This window comes from Notechis scutatus, chromosome 4 (assembly GCF_049901735.1).
Source record: "Notechis scutatus isolate UNSWTSFEM ecotype Mainland chromosome 4, rNotScu1.2, whole genome shotgun sequence".
Lineage (NCBI taxonomy): Eukaryota > Metazoa > Chordata > Lepidosauria > Squamata > Elapidae > Notechis > Notechis scutatus.
This window is the reverse complement of record NC_142012.1, coordinates 20,836,138-20,857,184: the sequence shown is the minus strand read 5'-3', so window position 1 is coordinate 20,857,184 and position 21,047 is coordinate 20,836,138. Positions and strand designations below refer to the sequence as shown.

The 21,047-nt window shown below is 38.5% G+C and overlaps 2 protein-coding genes across 2 annotated transcripts in view; one reads left to right on the top strand and one right to left on the bottom strand.

The window, feature by feature from the left end:
* Window positions 1-1,205: 1,205 nt before the first annotated feature.
* On the top strand, window positions 1,206-10,403 carry LAMTOR3 (late endosomal/lysosomal adaptor, MAPK and MTOR activator 3). Its single transcript, XM_026672688.2, has 7 exons — window positions 1,206-1,340; window positions 3,802-3,841; window positions 4,286-4,320; window positions 6,173-6,231; window positions 7,193-7,326; window positions 8,281-8,344; window positions 8,922-10,403. The coding sequence occupies exons 2-7, from the start codon at window positions 3,833-3,835 to the stop codon at window positions 8,993-8,995; spliced, it is 375 nt and encodes a 124-aa protein (XP_026528473.1). The 5' UTR covers window positions 1,206-1,340; window positions 3,802-3,832; the 3' UTR covers window positions 8,996-10,403.
* Window positions 10,404-12,357: 1,954 nt separating this feature from the next.
* DAPP1 (dual adaptor of phosphotyrosine and 3-phosphoinositides 1) overlaps window positions 12,358-21,047 on the bottom strand; it is a 32,414-nt gene continuing 23,724 nt past the window's right edge. Inside the window, exons 6-9 of the mRNA XM_026672687.2 lie at window positions 19,487-19,549; window positions 17,608-17,693; window positions 16,289-16,376; window positions 12,358-13,964 (exon numbers count right to left, since the gene is read on the bottom strand). Coding sequence (XP_026528472.1) covers window positions 13,917-13,964; window positions 16,289-16,376; window positions 17,608-17,693; window positions 19,487-19,549 — 285 coding nt within the window. The 3' untranslated portion in view covers window positions 12,358-13,916. The remainder of the gene's footprint in view (window positions 13,965-16,288; window positions 16,377-17,607; window positions 17,694-19,486; window positions 19,550-21,047) is intronic.

Sequence of the window (21,047 nt, the reverse complement as noted above, 5' to 3'; positions counted from 1 at the left end):
CCATTACTTTGCTTGACAGGTCACAAAAGGGGACCATGTGGCCCCCCTCAGGGGTCTGCAATGGTCATAAGTATGAAAACTGGTCCTAAGTCACTTTTTTCAGTGCTGTTGTCGCTTTGAATGGTCACTAAACAAACTCTTGTAAGTCGAGGACTACCTGTACTGGAGCTACTTAGAATGGAATGAAAACTAAGTTGGGAGCCAGGAAGATCGATCACCCACTGAAAAGGTTTGATCATTTTGTCTAAAATTCCCCTTGTTAAGACACTAAAAGTCTGTTGATTATTTTCTCGATCATTCAGGTCATGGTTGTCCCGAAGGTGCTTTTTTCAGGAGGTAACGACTTTTTTTTTTTTTTCTTTTGAAGATGTTTGACTTGTCATCCAAGAAGCTTCTTCAGCTGAGAGGAAAATGGGAATGGAAGGATTTATATTCCTTGCAGACAGCTGGTCATTTGCATCCTTTTAGTGGGTAGTTGAAGCACTTAGAGGTTTACCTATGTCCTCAGGGTCACCTAAGTGGTGGGGTCTTGCTTCCCGTAGTCTGCAATTGGTGTGGGAGTAGGAATGAATTTCTAGGGGGGGAAATGCAGATTACAGGAACCAGGAGCACTACTCAGGTGACAGTGAGGACACATAAACCTCCAGGTGCTTCAACAACCCTCTAAAATGATGCAAATGACCAGCTATCTGCAAGGAATATAAATCCTTCCATTCCCCACCAGCCAGTCAGAAATGATTAAGGTTCTTGGATGACAAGTGAAACATCTTCGAAGAAAAACACAAAGTCCAGTTGCCTTCTGAAAAACCACCTTTGGGACTTGTTAGACACTATCATCCTTTGTGCCGGGAGTGGAAGTCCACACATCTTAACATGAGGCAGGTTAAGCGAAACTACTGTACGCTACCCAGCTACGTTGACTGCTCACACATTCATCTTTTTCGGTTGTTTCCCTCATCTCCACAACCCCCCTCGGCACTCCTCTAACGCTCCCGCCCTTTTTAGTCTCTCTAGCAACGTCGCCTACGCCAAGCTGGCTGAGGAATTCTGGGAGTTGAAGTCCACCAGTCTTAAAGTTGCCATGGTTGAAGACCCCTGGTCTACGCAACGTCCAAGTCACGTGAGAGATGGAAAGCCTCTTCTCGCTCTCTCAAGACCCCACCCCTTTTTTAAGTATCTCTAGTCATCTCCGGGCTAAGGGGGGCGCCTGACCGGATGTGACGAGTCACGTGAGGGATAGGCGTCGTCGAGAGTCACATGACGACGGGAAACCCGGAAAACGACTCGGGCGCAGTATAAGGTCGGCCGAGAAGAGCGTTAAATGCTGGAAGGGAGTGGAGGTTCGTATGGGGGAAGAGCGGTTGCCGTATTCCGAATGCCCCGAGGGAGGCGGCGGGGCGGGGCGGGGCGTGTCGTCCTCCTCACGTGGTTTGATTTTTCTTATTAGGACTCCTTACCCTCTGAATATTTAGGGCGATGAGAACCTCCTTGTGCCCCCTTTCCCGGGAGGACAAGAATAGTCCGATCAGACTCGGGAAATGCCCGGCCGCTTCATCGCCCCGAAAACCTCGTTGCTCCTCCCCAAGATATTTCTCATTCTGTACATCCGCCTTATTTGGGTTGCTTTTTTACTTCCCTTTTCTTCCACACACATACATACATACATACATACATACATACAACAATTTTTTGAATTGTTTGAAAAACGAATTTTGAAAACAGTTACTACCAACCAGCCTTCCATTGGGGACGTATACTGCACAAGTCAAAAAGAGGGCTGTGAAAATATTGTTTTTAAACTGTTTAAATCCTACCCTCAAAATTAGCACTGCACACCAAAACAACTAGACACAAGGACATTTTTTTCCCCAAATGCCATCACTCTGCTAAACAAATAATTCCCACAACACTGTCCAACTATTTACAAAGTCTGCACTACTATTACTATTAATTTTCTCATCACTCCTTATCACCCATCCCCTCCCATTTGTGACTGTATGACTGTAACTTTGTCTCTTGTATCCTTACAATTTATTTGATTGATTTGATTTGATTTGATTGCTTATTCTACCCTATGACTATTATTAAGTGTTGTACCTTATGATTCTTGATTCTTGATGAATGTATCTTTTCTTGTATGTACACTGAGAGTATTTGCACCTTGTGTGTCCAATCACACTTGACCAATAAAAGAATTCTATCCTATTCCTATTATATTCTATATACCACAAGAAGAACAGTGCCAGGACATTAAGGGCAAGTTTTCCATAAAGCAAAATCTCACAGAATCAAGAAACCAGGTCCACCCCCACCCCAAATTCTTGCTTTCCAGCAGCTTGCTTCATCACAAAATTCTTTTCTTGTCAATGGTTTCCCAGCTGGGAATCGAACCAGGAAATTCCTTCCAACAATCCAATGGAGAGCCCAGAGAAAATTGGCCAAGGGAAAACCACCCATGCGGTCATTATTTATTTCAATATTAATTGAATTCAGTATTTGAATTCACAAAAGGTTTGACTTTTCCAAATCCAGAATTCAAAAAGTTATTCCTTTTTGCATGATCATGGAAGTGATCCCTGTGGACATGGTCACTGAAGTTTCTCTGTGCTTCATAATGGGGTTGATGTTTGCCATTATCTGTAGGGATTATTTCTTTTCTAGCATTCCTTTCATTTATCTTATTTTGAAGCCTAAGAAAGCAAAGCTTTCCACCTAAGAGGTAAAAGGTACCAATGACCCTGGTTAAGGTAATTGATACCAAACTTGAGAAGCACAGATTGACTCAGTGCAGCTTTCCCCAGCATTTTCTGGACTAGAGGGACAGATGTCAGGGCTGTATAGAACTCCAAATTCAATGGCGGGGGGAGGAATAAATTGGACTGTGTGAGGGCTTGTACTTTGCATCTGTTGGCAATTCATATTTTCCTCAGTGTTGTGAAAAAAATCACCCATTCAGATTAGAAACCAAAACATTTTAAAATAAAATGTGCTTACAGGGAGATAGGATGGAACTGGAATTTGGAAATAGATTGTGCAGACAGAGGGAGAGAGGGTCCCACAGGCAACACTTCTACATTTATAAATTATACATTTATCAAATACATTTGAAAGAGAACAGAACAAATACAATTACACTGCAATCTTTCTTCTGGAATAGATTAATGAGCCATTAAATTGACTCCCCTATTAAATTGCACACTTGTAATAGCTTTCCTGATATTGACATGTACAATAAACAATGTTGTTTATGTTGTAGTCTCCTTTACATCATTCAATTTCTCCAGCCTAGAAAGACAGTGGTCTGGTTTATTTTAACTGTCTCTAGCCTGGGGTCAAGTATAGGCACTAAGTATACAAATACATTCCTGTCTATTAGCTTCATAAAGAATCATATTTAAATATATGGGTATGTGTATTTAATTTTATTATACCTCCACATGAGCTTGTACAATGGCTCCCAGAAAAAGATGTGTTTGAATTAAGGTAGTGTTAACAATTATAACATGCATACCCACACATTTTTATAAGTTAACATGACTAATAACATATTTAAAAGAATGAAAAAAATAAAGGATAATTGTTTACAAGGCTGACAAGGATAAACAGGCAAAACAATAAAAAAGCATCTCAGTGGGGCATCTAACCTCCCAAACCCAAATCATTTTTTAACCTTTGAATCCAGATCATTGTGCAGCCCAGTGCAGCTATGTTTTGCTTGCAATACAAACAGCAGAGAGTCTGATATCACTTTAAAGATGAACATATTATCTTTTCTAAACATATATCATTTTGGCTTTTCAGTGAGCTGGCAAGTCATAATTTTTTGAGTATCATGGCAGATGTAAGTACGAATATCCTTTGAATGATTGGAAACTTTTTTGTAACAAGTTACATACTGAACAATTTCTACTGATGTTTATGGTATATTTATTTTGCTTATTCTAGTAGTCTATAACCTATATTGAATTAGTAATTCATGAGTAATTGGTTCGAATAGGAGGAACAATCTGCCCGTATGGCAGCTTAATAATTCAAATGCACTCAAAAATGTTGCCAAGAAGCTTGGGATGAGAAGGTCATGAAGGTTTACTTGTTTGCCTATGATTATTAAGCTTATGATCCTGGCAGTATTTAGGAATTACTGCCAATTCCTAAACAAATATCATCCTTTCTAATGACAAAGCATTGTTTCTCCAAAATCTAGTTTAATTCAAACATTTAGGAGTATGATCTCTTATAAGTAATATAAATGACTAAAAAAACTGCTTGCTTTGTTTCACTCTAGGATTTGAAAAGGTTCCTGTATAAAAAACTACCAAGGTAAAATACTTATTTTTATACCATCTAGGCATGTAAACTTATCAGTGTAAAAATGCTCTGAGTAATTTCAAAAACCTCTTGAAATGATCTTGCAATTCTTCCCATTCTTTTCTGATGCCACTAGTTGGTTCACTTGAATGTTATTGCAGGATGACATTAGTTTTACCAAAGGGCCCCCAAGTTACTATATGAAGTATGCAGATGCAGGTCCATCTGGCTGTTTCTTCTAATCCTTTGGTCAAATATGTAACTGCTTCTGGGCAATCCCTGATTATAAAACCAGAGACTTGGGTTACCCCCAGCTGAAATAAATAGCATAAGAAGTATCCATCTGCCAGAGGATTTTGAATTACTTGTTGAATGGCAAATTATGGGTGTTTGTGCTGCAGAGGGAAGAATAGTAATGGTTACTTTTAAAGCTAAGATTTCTTTTTTGACAGCCCCAAATTACAAACTGCAATCTGATGTATATAGGAAGAAGGGTGTGGGTTGTTTTTTTCCAACCCATCCTTTTCCATTACAGCCCTGGCTGATGTAGTACCAGAATGCATAGTATAGATTAGAAGGTGGATAAAAGCAGAAATATAGATCATCCATTTCCTAGTGGAGATTTCTTTTTCCTGCTTGTTAAGAGCTGTAATTTGTGAAAGAACACATGCTCTGCTTGCAAACATTGCCAGATTCCATTCTTGTTTTTCTATGCAGGGCTAGAAAAATCTCTAAGCTGAAACTCTGGAAGTCAGCCTTGACAGTGAATGGCAAGGTCAACCAATGCACTGCAGTATAAGGACAACTTTCTGTGGTCACAAAATACAGAATAGCTAGTCCTTGACATACAGTCATTCATTTAGTGACCTTTCAAAGTGACCACAGTATTGAAAAAAAAATGATTTACAACTGTTCCTCACATGTACAATGTCTCCAGAGTCACACGATCAAAGTTTGGGCACTTGGCAACTGGCCTGTATTTATGAAGGTTGCAGCATCCCAGGCTTAATGGGTCACCATTTGCAACCTTCCCAGCCAGTTTCCAAAAAGCAAATTCAGTGGGGGGAACCAAATTCACTTAACAACTGGTGCAAAAAAAAAAGATTGTAAAATAGATGCAACTCACTTAATAACCACATTGCTTAGCAATGGAAATTCTGCTCCCAATTGTGGTTGCAAGTCAAGAACTTCCTGTATGGAATACTTTGGTTGCCAGCAACTGTTGAGTAAACATAACTTGCAAATGTTACATGGCCTCAGAAGTGTGGATAATGTAAACAGAATGAAGATAAGTGTATTTCAATCATATTTTCTTCCCTTGCATTCTGGTTAGAATTTGTGGCTTTCCCAGCCTATCTCAAAGACCTAAAATCTGTTTAGCTTCAGAGTTACACCTATAATAAACAAGCACCTTTGGACCATTTTTTGGGAATAAAAATCCTCAAATAACATTTACAAAATAATTGTTACTGTTGAGAAAACTGTGTGATTGTCAGAAGGTATTTGATGTGAGCTCATCTCAAGAGATTCAGATAATGTACTACGACCAGGAAAATAAGATTCAAGTTTTCATATACACAAAAATCTAATTTGATGAGATTTGCCAGTCACACACACTCGGTCTAATCTACCTCCAGGTTAATTTTTGTGATGATAAAATGGGGAATCGCCTTAGCTACAACATAAGGAACCCAAAATTATGGAGGGGAAGATAATCAAATTATTTTATAAGCATATTAACAAGTTTTAAATTGCTATGTTTATTAACTAATTAAAAATAAAAGCAAGAGACAGCAAACTCAAATGGCTTACTGTCTTTCTAGACAGCTGACTAAGCAATCTCCTTTTATTTTTATATTTTTAGTGTTGAAGGACTTCATGCTATTGTAGTATCAGACCGAGATGGTGTACCAGTAATTAAGGGTAAGGAATAATCAAAGAGGGATAAATTGCTGAATTATCCCTTTGCAAATCGATTGCATGCTTGGTATTGAACTGTCTGTTGAAGAACAACATTCCAACCAAAACTGAGATGACAAAAGGAAGCTGTTTCATCTTATATCTCAACATATCTAAGTTTTAGTATGCAGATTCAACCTGATTCCAAACTGGATTTTTCAGTACTTTATAAGCTAGCAAGCATGCATCAGCATTAATCATAATTTGGTTACTCCATTTTGTTGGCCTTTAGCATAGTTGTTGGTCAGCAGGAAGCGTAATGCCAGTTCATCAGCCATGATGCACTTCCTTAATGCGACTTATGGAAACTGTCGAAAACAGTCACATGCCAACTTTCTTTGTGGGTGTTTTGAGTTTGAGTGACAATGTGGGCTTATCTCATGTTCTATGAAGGGATGAGTGAAAGCAACTTGTACTTAAAGCTAAGCTGTACATCAAACTTATCTACTAAACCTCTTCTAAAAAGAGGAAGAGGTTTGTCAGATCTCAAAATTACTTTTGCTTTTATGTTTAAAATGTACTGGTCGGCTGCATATTTAGGGTTTTAATTAATAGCATTTCACAGAGGACTGCAGTGGGTTGGTTTTTGAAACATACTGAAGCAAGAGCCACAGTATTCCTTGCTCTTCCTTGCTATGGTCACAGGTGTACCATATTCATGGAAGAGCTGATCCTGTTTCCCAAACTTGGGTGCTCTCCAAATGAATGGATCATTTTTCAAAGGTCATGCTGAATCTGCACACCTGTATGGTGCCCAAGTTAGAGAAAATTGGTCTCTGCTTTTTGACTGCCAGTACTGCTTTTAAGACTCGTTAGATCTTGTCTGGATGTTGAGGACTCAGGAGTTTATAATGCTGTCCAAGACGATGATACTTTGCATTCCTGCTTATTCTGTGAACAATTACAAAATGACTTATTTTTCCAGTTGCCAATGATAATGCCCCTGAGCATGCTCTTCGACCAGGTTTCTTGTCAACATTTGCACTTGCGACGGATCAGGGCAGCAAACTTGGGCTTTCCAAAAACAAAAGCATAATCTGTTACTACAACACTTACCAGGTAAGAAATTAACCAACAAAGGTTGTTTATTAGTGAGAATGCTAGCAGGTAAATAAGTGTAAAAATTATGGATCAGTTCAGAAAAGTCATAGAAAAGTCTGTTCAAAATCTATCAGCGCCTATAATTTAAACAGTTTGGAGTTTAATTGGCGTGATGCATAAACCTAGGTCACTAAGAAATTAAATCAGCATCGATTTGTGGTTTTGTTTGCTAGGTGAATCTGGATTCAATGATTTGTTTAACAAAGTACTGTATGTTCAGGTATGCAGCTTATCGCAATGTATTAACCCAGCCAGTATAAAAGATTTATGCAACGTAAAGAGAAACCAGAATGTTCTTTTGAAATAGGGTATTGTGATGTTTCATATACAGGTAGTCCTCAACTTAACAACCACAATTGAGCCCAAAATTTATGTTACTAAGTGAGAAATTTGTTAACTGAGTTTTGCCCCATTTTACTTTTCTTGCCACATTTGTTAAGTGAATCACCGCAGTTATCAAATTAATAACACGGTTGTTAAGTGAATCTGGTTTCCCATTGACTTCACTTGTCAGAAGGTTGCAAACGGTGATCACATGACCCCAGGACATTGCAGCTGTTATAAACGTCAGTTATCAAGCATCTGAATGTAAATCATGTAACCATGGGACTGCTGCAACGGCCATAAGTATGAAAAATGGTCATAAGCTATTTTTTTCAGTACCGTTGTAACTTCAAATGGTCACTAAGTGAACTGTTGTAAGTCGAGGACTACCTGTTTTTAGATTTAAGTGTGACCTGTGTGTATGTACCTAAAAATATATGCAAAAGATACTATTAGCACTTTAAGGGTAGGAATAGAGAATTGCTAATTGCTAATCTGCCAGCTAGCAGTATATACAACCCAAACAGGTAAACTGACCATAACAAAACACTGACATTGAATGTTGAACTTGTATTTCTTTTCTGGTAGGTGGTTCAGTTCAATAAACTTCCTTTGGTAGTGAGTTTTATTGCCAGCAGCAACGCCAATACAGGTACATTTTCAAAATTGAAAAGTCCTCTGTGTTTTTAGCATTTCAATACTTAAAGGATATGGTTGGTCTGTGCCCATTTTTTAAGCTATGTTCAATTTTTGCAAATAATTTTGAAATTAGTCATTCCTGTCGTAAGGACTAAAAGCTAGACCTAAGGAAAGCCTTATACCAAAGTTTTCACAGATTATCCTTGGTCAACAACAGTGGCAGAACCAAACATTTCAATTTTCCTCCAAAGAAAGGGAAATCTATGTCGTGGTAGCAGTGATACTGGTCCTCACCCAAGTAATAAGTTCTTCCTAATACTATGAAAATGAAGTAACTCCTACTTGTGCCAGTTATGGATTCAGTAGTGCCTCTATAAAAAATCTTGGGCAGGGGTTGGCAGCTATGGAAAGGGCAACCTGTGGACTTCAGCTCCCAGAATTCCTGAGCCAGCATAGTGTAAATTGTGAGATTGCCCTTCTAGAACAATAGATTAAGATGGAATTTAAATCTTCCTTTACTTTTTTTCATTCCTGCCTGAGGGACAACAGTTAATTGTTATATCTCATCTTATTTGCCTATCTTTACGTAGGTCTGATTGTAAGTCTGGAAAAAGAGCTGGCTCCGTTGTTTGAAGAACTGTGGCAAGTGGTTGAAGTCTCGTAACTCAGTATTTATGTCTAGAGCACAGCAAGGGTTTAATATGAAACAGGGAAAGATTCAGTCATTTTCACACTGTACAATGAATGTCTTGGAGGAAATGTCACTTTTTCTTAATTATATGTTAAAAACTGTACTGGATAATAAGGTAAGATTGGGATAAATGGGCTGTAGCTTTTCCTGTATATCTTAGGCTGCTGGGTATATTAGTGAGCATAACAACTCCCATGGAGTTAACTTCATGCTAGCACATATTTCATAGTAGAAAAAATACCTTTTGTGTATAAAATGCCATCCACAACTTTTCCACTGTACCAGCAATATGTTGCCTCTGTTTAGATAAATGGAGACTAGTGCAAACATACATTTTACAGTCAAATCTTCCTTTATGCTTAGAAGAAGAACATTATTGGAAAAATGATATGCAATCAATGGTTCTTTGTTTGGATAACAGAATTTTAAACTTCAAGGTAGCTATTTGTAAACAAGTAGCTATATGCTAGTTGTTTTTGCAGAGTTCAAATTAATCAATGCATTGTCTTTCTGTATTCTTGGTAAATCTGATGTTTTGAATACATGTAATTATGATACTTTGCTGACTTATCTGGCTTTGTATATTCCTAAGCAAATCTGAATAAAAGAAACAGGCAAGGTGTATAGTCTGATCATTATCACAGAGATAGATGCAAAGCAACATTATTGCTGTCTTTAATCTCAGTATGTTGATTTATACAGTACTGTTGCCTTGGATTAAGAAAAAAGGCAGGGAAACCTAACTCGGAATATTTTTTAAATGAGAGAAAGAATTTTGAAAGTTGGAAAGTATAAGAATCATAACACATAAAAAGGAATATTCTATATATGGAAGAAACCCACTTTGACAGGACATTAACAGCTACATATATGACTGCACTCTAACAAATAGGCTTCAAGTGAAGAACAGATCAGGCATATAGGTGGAGTCTAGACCAGAGCATTTTTTGTCAATCATGGCAGCTTTCAGATGTGTAAACTTCATCTCCCAGAATTCCCTAGCCAGATGGCTATTATGGAGAAATCCAGAATTTGAAATGTACACCTCTGGAGATTGCCAAGATTGAGAATAAGTAGCTGATGTCCAAGATCCATTCTAACTTTTACATATTATGATTTGGAAATTGTCACAGTTAAGGAACATTGAACCAAGAGAATAAACAAGTATTTCCCCCCCCCCAAAAAAATTCGAAATCTCATTTGAATTAAGAGCAGTCCCTAACCCTAGCCTCAGAGCCCCCATTGAGAAAGGAAGGTTAGTTATATAAAGCTTGAAAGTATTTGTACTGTCAATATTGTCTTATCCATTGCATAACTAAAATTGTATTTTCTTTTTGTTCCTGGTTTATTAGAAATTTTATAATAAAAATATAAAATATGATACATTTGTTCCCAATACATATTTGTGCGATCCTTCATTCACTTGTTCTTACAAACTGACAACAGTGTAGCTTTGAAATATTCCTATTGGTAAACATAAAAATATTAAATAATAAAACATATGAGAAAACATGTTTTACAAAATTAAAAAAATACAAGAAAATGCTGACAAAAGAGAGAGCCATAGTTGGCTGTATATATTTTGGAACTCTTAAATGGTATTAATTCTAAATAGTAATTAATGAAAATTAATTAAATAGTAATTTAATGCCATGTACAGGTGAAACTCAAAAAATTAGAATATCGTGCAAAAGTTCATTTATTTCAGTAATGCAACTTAAAAGGTGAAACTAATATATAAGATAGACTTACATGCAAAGCAAGATAGTTCAATCCATGATTTGTCATAATTGAGATGATTATGGCTTACAGCTCATGAAAACCCCAAATCCACAATCTCAGAAAATTAGAATACTACATGCAATCAATAAAACAAGGATTGTACATAGAACAATATCGGACCTCTGAAAAGTATAAGCATGCATATGTACTCAGTACTTGGTTTGGGCCCCTTTTGCAGCAATTACTGCCTCAATGCGGCGTGACATGGAAGCTATCAGCCTGTGGCACTGCTGAGGTGTTATGGAAGACCAGGATGCTTCAATAGCGGCCTTCAGCTCTTCTGCATTGTTCGGTCTCATGTCTGTCATCTTTCTCTTGGCGATTCTCTATGCGGTTCAGGTCAGGCAAGTTTGCTGGCCAATCAAGCACAGTAATCCCACGGTCATTGGACCAGGTTTTGGCAGTGTGGGCAGGTGCCAAGTCCTGCTGGAAAATGAAGTCAGCATCCCCTAAAGTTCATCTGCGGAAGGGAGCATGAAGTGCTCCAAAATCTGGTAGATGGCTGCGTTGACCCTGGACTTAATGAAGCACAGTGGACCAACACCAGCACGTGACATGGTTCCCCAAATCAACACAGACTGTGGAAACTTCACACTGGACTTCAAGCATCTTGCAGTGTGTGCCTCTCCATTCTTCCTCCACACTCTAGGACTTTGGACTGCTGAGCAACAGACCAGTTCTGTTTTTCTTTAGCTCAGGTAAGATGCTTCTGATGTTTGTTGTTCAGGAGTGCCTGGAGAAGAGGAATACGACATTTGAAGCCCATGTCCAGGATCCGTCTGTGTGTGGTGATTCTTGATGCACTGACTCCAGCCTCAGTCCACTCCTTGTGAAAGTCCCCAACACTTGAATGGCCTTTTCCTGACAATCCTCTCCAGGCTGCGGTCATCCCTGCTGCTTGTGCACCTTTTTCTTCCACACTTTTCCCTTCCACATAACTTTCTATTAATGTGCTTTGATACAGCACTTTGGGAACATCCAACTTCTTTTGCAATTACCTTTTGAGGCTTTCCCTCCTTATGGAGGGTGTCAATGATAGTTTTCTGCACAACTGTCAGGTCAGCAGTCTTTCCCATGATTGTGATTCCTACTGAACCTGACAGACCATTTAAAGGCTTGGGAACCCTTTGCAGGTGTTATGGCTTAATTAGCTGATTAGAGTGGGATACTTTGGGCCTAGAATATTGAACCTTTCCACAATATTCTAATATTCTGAGATTGTGGATTTGGGGTTTTCATGAGCTGTAAGCCATAATCATCTCAATTATGACACATCACAGCTTGAACTATCTTGCTTTGCATGTAATGAGTCTACCTCATATATTTAGGTTCACCTTTTAAGCTGCATTACTGAAATAAATGAACTTTTGCACGATATTCTAATTTTTCGAGTTTCACCTGTACATGAATGCCAATTTGTTCCCTAATATGTATTATGTTGTATTCTATTTCTTGTTGTGCTACTTTTCTTTAAACCCAAGTTGTCTGGCCTCTAAAATTATATTGGATAGATTTGAGTTAGTGGCATAGAACATCACAATATGTCAAATGCATACACTAACAGAAAATTTTATTTCATCCTTCCAAAGACATTAGCTGACAACTGGAACTAATAAAATGCTATGCAGATTTATGTATCTGATTCTACAGGTCTCTTATGATCTAGCAAGTAAGGTATGCTCTCACGTGACTTTATACTTAAGTATGCCGAATATTTGCAGAAAATCTATTGCTGAACCAGGATATGAATACGTATATTAGATGTGTATTCAGCATAAAGCTTCCAATAGATAACCATAGTTTCTACTATACAGCAAATATATTTAAACAGTGTAGTGTAGCTGAAGCTACATCTTACCATCTACGTATATCTTGAGATGTGCAGTTTCTCTGTGTCTTGGAAAACAGATACATTGATTTGTCTGCATGGAGAATATCCATTGTGGCATTTTGAGACTGTGCAATAAATTTAAAGCAGCCGCCATCAGTGACAAAGTACAGTCACTAATGAATGAGGGCCAGGGACACAGAAAGCAGCCATTGAGAAAGCATAGTACTAACAGCTTTTCCGACCTGAAACTGACTTATAAAGTAGCATTTCATTTGTCACAATATACGGATATTTCTTGACTTACGACCACAATGGAGTCCAACATTGCTGTTACAATGCAAAACAGTTGCACTACTTCTTACCACAGTTGTAAAGCGAACCACTGTGGCTGTTAAGTGAATCATGTGGTTGTTAAGTAAATCTGAATTCCCCCATTGACTTTGCTTGTCCAAACCAGCTGAGGAGGTTACAAATGGTGATCACATGACTCCGGGACAATGCAGCTGTCATAACTACATGCCAGTTGCCAAGCACCCAAATTTTGATCACGGGACCACAGGGATGCTACGATCGTGTGAGACCCGGTCATGAGTCACGTTTTTCGGTGCCATTTTAACTTTGAACAGTCACTAAACAAAATGGTTATAAATTGAGGGCTACCTGTACTCCCAATATTTGAAAAAAATCTTACTTGCTCATAGAAATGTGTCCCACTAGCAGTAGATTATCTATAACGATTGCTCACCAGGGAAGTCAAAACTACAGAAGTTCTGAGAAAATGATTTTGAAGTGTGAACAGACGATTCTTAAACCCAAGCAAAGCCACAGATGAAATCAAAACTATTTTTTAAAAAACTCTGTGCAAGTGTGTCTTAATAGACCAGTGGGTAAATGGTTTGAAGCATATGGAATGGCAGCCAGAGGTGAGTGGGTTTGAGTGAGTTCAGGTTCATGCTATGAAACTTTGACTGAAACTGCTTACATAAGAAAGAACTGGTCAAAACCTGGCAGCAAAGGCAAATACAGAATGCCAGCAACCACTGAGCATATCCAGAATAATGAAGTGTTGAATAGGTGAATATCCATCTTCCAAGGTCTTCTGCTTTAACAGTGTTCAGGAATCCCCTAGAAATCAGTTGTCAGCAAGTCAGCAGCTGCAGAGCTTAAAAACCTCTGATCTGATCGGGTGCAGCCCTTCTTAATGCTGATTAACGAATCTGAAGGCGTATGAATATGAAACAAAGTTGGTTTCTGCACAGTTAGCATTTGTAGCCAAAACTACTATGGCCTGAGTGTGGCATCATTCTGGCGTTTTTTCCTTATCTGGGACTAGGAAAAAAAAAAGTAAAGGTGAGAAAATATTTGTTGTTGAAATTAATTTGTAAATAAAAGTAAATTAAAATACCATGTAATTTAAGAGCTTCTGATAACCCTCTGCATATTGCTAAGCTACATCTCCCATCATCTCCAATCAGTTCACTACAGTATATATCAGAGGTGTCAAACTCGCATTGTCACGTATCTGGACTTTTTCCCCCTTCGCTAAACCAGACAGGGATGGAACCAGCACATGATGCAGCTGGCCCGCAGGCCATGAGTTTGACACCCCTAATATATATCATACACAATAGGCAGTATATCAGGAGTGGGCGACTATGACAACTTTACGACCTGTGGACTTCAACTCCCAGAATTCTTAGCTGGCTCAGGAATTCTGGGAGTTGAAATCCACAGATCATATAGTTGCCCAACCTTGTAGTATATGGTAACTAGCAATAATTAGAACTATAGCCCACCTAGAAGATCTGTTTGAAAGTACAATTTGTTCAAAATGCAATGGGTCTCATGTTAGAATAAGGTTGCCATCACCACAATATTGTTATTGCTGGATTGGCTGCTCAGAGGCCATGTTTGGGAAAAGCTTTTCTTCAGAGAAAAGCTTAGCACCCTCATCACCAGCCTTCTGGAAATGAGTGAAAATGCAAGTCCTGTGAAGGGCATCTAGGGACTGAAAAGCAGTGTAGCTTTGCATCTGTATTTGCTATATTGATATTTGTTTATATTACTGACTTTTATTGTTGCAGCAAATATTCAATATGTCCTATAAATGTAAGCCACTGGGATTCCCACTGGCTGGGTAAATAAAACTAAACCAACAACACTGCAAGAGGGGCAATAATTCTCAACTTTATATATTTTAAGCATGATTGACTGAATAAAGATTAAAGGATAGTTTGATAAGATACCAAGATATCAGCATTAGGGAAAAGAAAGCCGGTATCATAACACAAATTGAAAAAGAAAATGGGTCCTATCATGTAAATGACTATTCACCACTCAGTTATTTGAATTTAAGAATATTTCCCTTCAAATCATTCCCCCCAAATCATTGAGCATTTCACAACCCTTTTTTATTTCTCAGACCAAATCATTATATTTGCTGAACTCTTACCGATTCGATGTATACTTTTTTTCTTTTAAAATTAGTCACTAAAGCAAGTTTAGCTTTTTATTAGGCCATTTTATATATTTTATTTGGAAAATGTAAAGCAACAATTCTGCTTGGTGCTGCCATCATCCCATACCCCTGCTGATTTCAAAGATCAAAAGATTTCAAACATTATTTTAAGTAAACTACTGCAAATTTAGCCTCCTGCCTATTTTCTCATTCCTACCAGAAAGGCAAATCACAGTTTTTTTCCAGAGCTGAGATTCTCCATTCAGCATTTAATCCAAATCAATTCCTCACCTATACTACCCTTCTCTTTCACTAAAAGCCTGTTCCTGCGTCATAAAGCCTTAATTCATGTGACTACTCACACTGAGCACCATTGTTCAGTATTAAAGGATCACTTAAAAGTCCAAATAACAGCTTTTGGGGGGTGGGAGGTGAGGGGGGTGAATTTCATTATGACTCAATCACCTGCACCAACTAAGCTCCAAAAGACAGCAGAGACACACTACAAAGAAAAGTGAAGTTGAGTGTGCTCTGTGACATGCATAGAAGCATTGGACCCTAACATTTAGTACAGTTTCATTTCCTTTTGGAAAAAGAACATAAGAAATTACCGTATATCAAGTCACATTCTTGGGCGATCTAATTTGGTGGTGTTTGTACAGAGTGCAGTTGCTGTTAACATCTGTTTGTTACCTGGAGTTAAGAAGGATTGAACTTGGAACCCATACGGATAGTCCTTGACTTACAACTGTTGAGCCCAGAGCTTCTGTTGCTATGCAAGGCAGTGGTGAAGTGAATCACACCCCATTTTATGACCTTTGCTATTCTTAAGTGAATCACTGCAGGAAAGTGAATCATGCGGCATTAAGCGAAACTGGCTTCCTTAGTTGACTTTGTTGTCAGAAGCTCCCTGGGAAGGTTACAAATGATAATCCCAGTGCTGTTGTAACTGTGAACGATCACTAAATGAATGGTTGTAAGTCAAGGACTACCTGTATAAGCAAAGAAACAGAGTAGGGAATGTTTAAATGTCCATGAGTAAGTGTGGTGTAATTTTCTCTTTTTAAATATTTCCAAGGCTACCATTGTGGGATTAAATTAGAGAAATCAGCACTGTCAGCATTAACTATTATTTGTCACTATATTGCTACCCGTTTAATTCTGTTCAAATCTTCTGTGATGGACATTTCCTTACCAATTTCCACTGCAATATTTTAATCCACTCATCGGCTTCTACTCCAGTCTTTGCAAACATGTAATACGTTCGCATTGGAAATACTAAACTGTAAAATATAAAATTATAAACATTCTGTGTCACAAATATAAGGAAACCATAGTCATCTCCGATATGAATATTCCATTTTCCCAAAGAAACTGAAGCTAAAAATATTATTTTATTTATTTTAAAAAAATAATCCTGCTTTTCTTCTTAGAAGAAATAGAAAGTAATTGAGGTAAATATTTGAAATTTGACCGAAGCCTTATGATAAATAAAATAATAGCATTAAAAAAATTGGTTAAAAACAAACCAGAGAAAAACTTATCAGCAATAAAGATGCATCCAAAGTGCTCCATTCAATGTGAATCAGAGATATTACCAAATGCACAGCCTTCCAGAGATGATACTCATCAGGCCTAATCAACATGCTCGAGTAAGGGCTCCAGCTTGGGGAAAATATCAAGCATCTCTAAATTTTATTTCTGAGAAACAGCAGAAGGTACGGCTGCTTTTTTCTTTTAAGTACAGGTAATCCTCATTTAGTGACTGCCTCATTTGCAAACATTTGCAGTCATATTGGTGATGAAAAAATAATTTTACAAACAACCCTCACATTTACAACTTTCAGCAAAGAAAGCTGACGTAAGATTATAAAAATTATAATAGTTTCTCTTAAAGGCTGCTTTGCCAAACATCTGCGTTATTGGTAACCATTGTGGTCACTATAAGAGGATTCCCTGTAAAATTGAATGCATATTTTGTTATAATTTTAAAGTAGATTGACAGAATTCAAAGAAAGTAATTCCACTGAGTTGAAACACAACTATGGCCCAAGCCAGTGTATTCCAAAGGCCAAGTAGGAACAGGTAAATTATGGAAGCTGCTGTTCAGCTTGTTTGTTAGGATGGCTAAAAATGCAGCTTTTTGTTTCAGTCTTAAGCAACACATACAGTATGTGCAAGTGGAGCTAAGCAATCAAATAACATACATGGGTGTGCTGCTCTTTCCTAATTAAACTAGAATTCTTGGGATTCAAGCACAGCCCTTTTCTAAAGCTGTTCAGAAAAGAAGAACAAAAGGAGAGCAGCAAGCAATTAGTTCTGATGGCAAACTGACAAATCAAGGAAAACCAGCACAACATCTTAATTGAATTCATGAGAGATAACAGTAATTTGGTTAGCAGTGTGGTGAAGAAGAAAAGAAAACAAAGTTTACACAGAATAGCACTGAGAAACCGTGGAAGAAAGAAAAGACATGCTAGGATATTCCAAAGTTGTACTTAAGCTTCAACTTACCAAAAGCAATTCACTTTTTCTTGGGAATAGTCAAACTGCACTGCTGAGCATTCAGTTAAATCAAGTGCTCTGATTGGCTCTGTGGACTTGAAAAAATGTTAGTTTTGAAACAATTGCTCTGTGTTATTTTTTATTTATTTTTATTTGTCAATTGCTTACAAGATAATAGGTATAAGTAAAAATATAGTTATGAATACATGGATACATATAAGAAAAATTTTAAAAAAATATAAAGGAAACAATAGGACAGGGACGGTAGGCACATTGGTGCGCTTATGCACGCCCCCTCATTTAAAATTTAAAATATTTTAAAATATTTTAAAGTTTAAAATATCATTTAAAATGGTTACCCACCTCGCCCCCATCATAGATATCAGGTAAGAAACAAAACAGTAAATAAGGCCTTCCAGACAAAGATTATTTTGCACTCACTAGTGCAGGGGTGCCAAACTCAAGACCCGGGGGCCAGATCTGACCCACAGGGCCACCCTGTGCTTAGATCTGACCCACAGGGCCACCCTGGAAACAGCGAATGACTGGCCTGCAGTGACTCTGTCAGCAAAAACAGAGCTGGGGGGGGGGGGCACATGTGACCCACTTGAATTCCATTTTCACTGGCAGAGGGTTGCAGGAGGCCATCACGGCTGAAAACCGAACCCTTTTTTTTGCTGGCAGGGTGCTTGGGCTGCCACAGGTGCCCCTGACACAAGTGACAGAAACTGGCCACCCCCACCTCAGCCCCCAAGGTGAAACACAATCCTGATGTAGCTCTCAATGAAACCAAGTTTGACACCCCAGAACTAGTGGGTTTGATTTAATACATTGCAAAAGACATAGTACAACTGGAAGGAAAAATACCTTAGAACAGGGGTGTCAAACTCAAGGCCCGTGGGCCAGATCCATGGGGTGCTTAGATCTGGCCTGTGGGGTCACCCTGGAAACAGTGAAGGACCAGCCCGTGGTGCCTCTGCCAGTGAAAACAGACCTCGGCAGGGCCTCACACAGCCTCCCAGTCTTCGTTTTTGGCCATGACTGCCTCCTTTTGTCCTCTGCACGCAGCCACCTGACCTCTGTTTTCACTGGCAGAGGGGCAGCAGGAGACTGTCGTGACCAAAAACGGAGCTTGGGAGCCAGTTTTCGCTTGCAGAGTGCTTGGACCACCTCAGGCGCCCCCGACACAAGTGATGTCAAGCTGGCTACGCCCCCAAGGTCAAACACACCCTGATGTGGCCCTCAATGAAATAGAGTTTGACACTTCTGCCTTAGGAAAAGAAATCTAACATGGGTGGATTTTCCTTCTCCTCCAATAGCAATGAATGTAGTTTATCCTGCTATAGCTTTAGGCCTGTTGTGAGTACATTTCTATAAAGGAGGGGCAGCTCACATTTTTGGGCCATGCATTAAAATTGTTATTGGCCTCCAAAGCCCACAGGACCTGTATCTCATCAATTATGATGATGATACCAGTGGGCAGGGCAACCTCATTTTATTTTGCAGAGTTGAGGTGTACATTGCAAATATGATTAAACCTTGAAACCTTGAAGAGACTATTTTGGTGTCCAAAATGCATAATTACCACACAAAAAATAATTTTTGCCACTAACTTTCAGGAAAGAATTTGGGAGCTAGGGAGGAATGTGCCACCTGCATTTCCTGACTCTGCTATAAAAGAAACACAGTCATTGATATATTAGAGGTTCCATGTATGTGTAGCCCACTAACTGAGCTGATACACTATGGAATAAAAATGGAAGTGAGTATGAAGTCCATCTTGCTTGGCACTGAGTTTCACAGTAGCTATTTTGGAAAGAGTATTTCCAGTACCTTGTTGATTGCTTTGTGTTACCTCTCACAAGCAACAGAGTAAAACACAACTCACCGTCTGATCTTTGTAGTATTTCAGCTCATTCCTATGCAGCGTAAACCACCTAGTTTTCCAGTTCTAAAAGAATAAAGAGAAGGGAAATTGAAAGAAATTCAATACAAAAGAAGGAACATGTACTGGAAAAAAACCTTCTCTTTCTTCCCTTCCTCACCATGATACAGGTAATTCCCGACTTACAACTACAATTGAGCCGAAAATTTCTGTTGCTAAGTGAGACAGTTGTTAAATGATTTTTGCCCCATTTTACATTGTTTCTTGCCACAGTTGTTAAGTGAATATCTGCAGTTGTTTTATTTAGTGAATATGAATCTGGGTTCCCTATTGACTTTGCTTGTCAGAAGGTTGCAAAAGGTGATCACATGACCCCAGGACACTGCAACAGTTATAGAAATGGATCAGTTGCCAAGCATCCAAATTCTGATCACGTGACCATGGGGGATGCTGCAATGGTTGTAAGTGTGAAAAATGGTCATGAGTCACTTTTTGTCTGCACTGTTGGAACTTCAAATGATCACTAAACAAATGGTTGTAAGTTGAAGATTACCTGCATCTAACACACATAGCATCTCCCATACTGGATGAGTGAGTGTACATGGACAGGAAATGCAACTTGCATTAACAAGGTAAAACAGAAACAGTGAAATGAAACCTGGAGGTGCCACAGAGTAGCCTTCCCTAATCTGGAAGGCGCTAAACACATTTGTTTATCAGATACATGATATGGAACCCATATCATGTATCTGATATTAACACAATTGAAAAAGTCCAGAAATATTTCACAAGAAGAGTTCTCCACTCCTCTACTCGTTGCAGAATACCTTATGCCACCAGACTCGAAATGCTAGACCTAGAAAACCTAGAACTATGCCGCCTTCGGTCTGATCTACATAAAATCATACAGTGCAATGTCCTACCTGCAAATGAATACTTCAGCTTTAATCACAACAATACAAGAGCACACAATAGATACAAACTCAAGGTTAATCGCACCAAACTTGACTGCAGAAAATACGACTTCAGCAACAGAGTGGTCAATGTTTGGAATACTCTACCAGACTCTGTGGTTTCTTCCCCAAACCCCAAAAACTTTAACCTTAGACTGTCTACTATTGACCTCACCCCCTTCCTAAGAGGCCTGTAGGGGGCGTGCACAAGCGCACCAATCGTGCCTACCATCCCTGTCCTATTGTTTTTTTATTTTTCTTACAAGTATCTATCTCATGTATTCAAAACTATATTTATTCTTATACCTGTATCTTGTAAGCGATTGACAAATCAAATAAATACTAAAATACTAAATTTGGAAGGTACCAGGTTAGAGAAGAGTAAGTCACACTGGAAAAAAAGGAAATGCAATGGAAAGATGGCTCAGAAGAACATTCTAGAAGTAAGGAAGACAAGGCAGGCAGATTTAGTAAGTGAAAAGGAAGAGGGTGTTGCAACCTCCTACATGACATGAGATGTGAACAGGAAAAGACAACAGATGAATCTACATGAAAAAGGAGAAGTGAGATTGAGGCCATACACAACTCAAGTGAGATTGGAGATTAGAGAA

Coding starts and splice junctions, on each gene's coding strand:
- LAMTOR3 (XM_026672688.2), top strand. Junction 7,327..8,280: donor GTTACTACAACACTTACCAG/GTAAGAAATTAA, acceptor CTTTTCTGGTAG/GTGGTTCAGTTCAATAAACT. Junction 8,345..8,921: donor CAGCAGCAACGCCAATACAG/GTACATTTTCAA, acceptor ATCTTTACGTAG/GTCTGATTGTAAGTCTGGAA.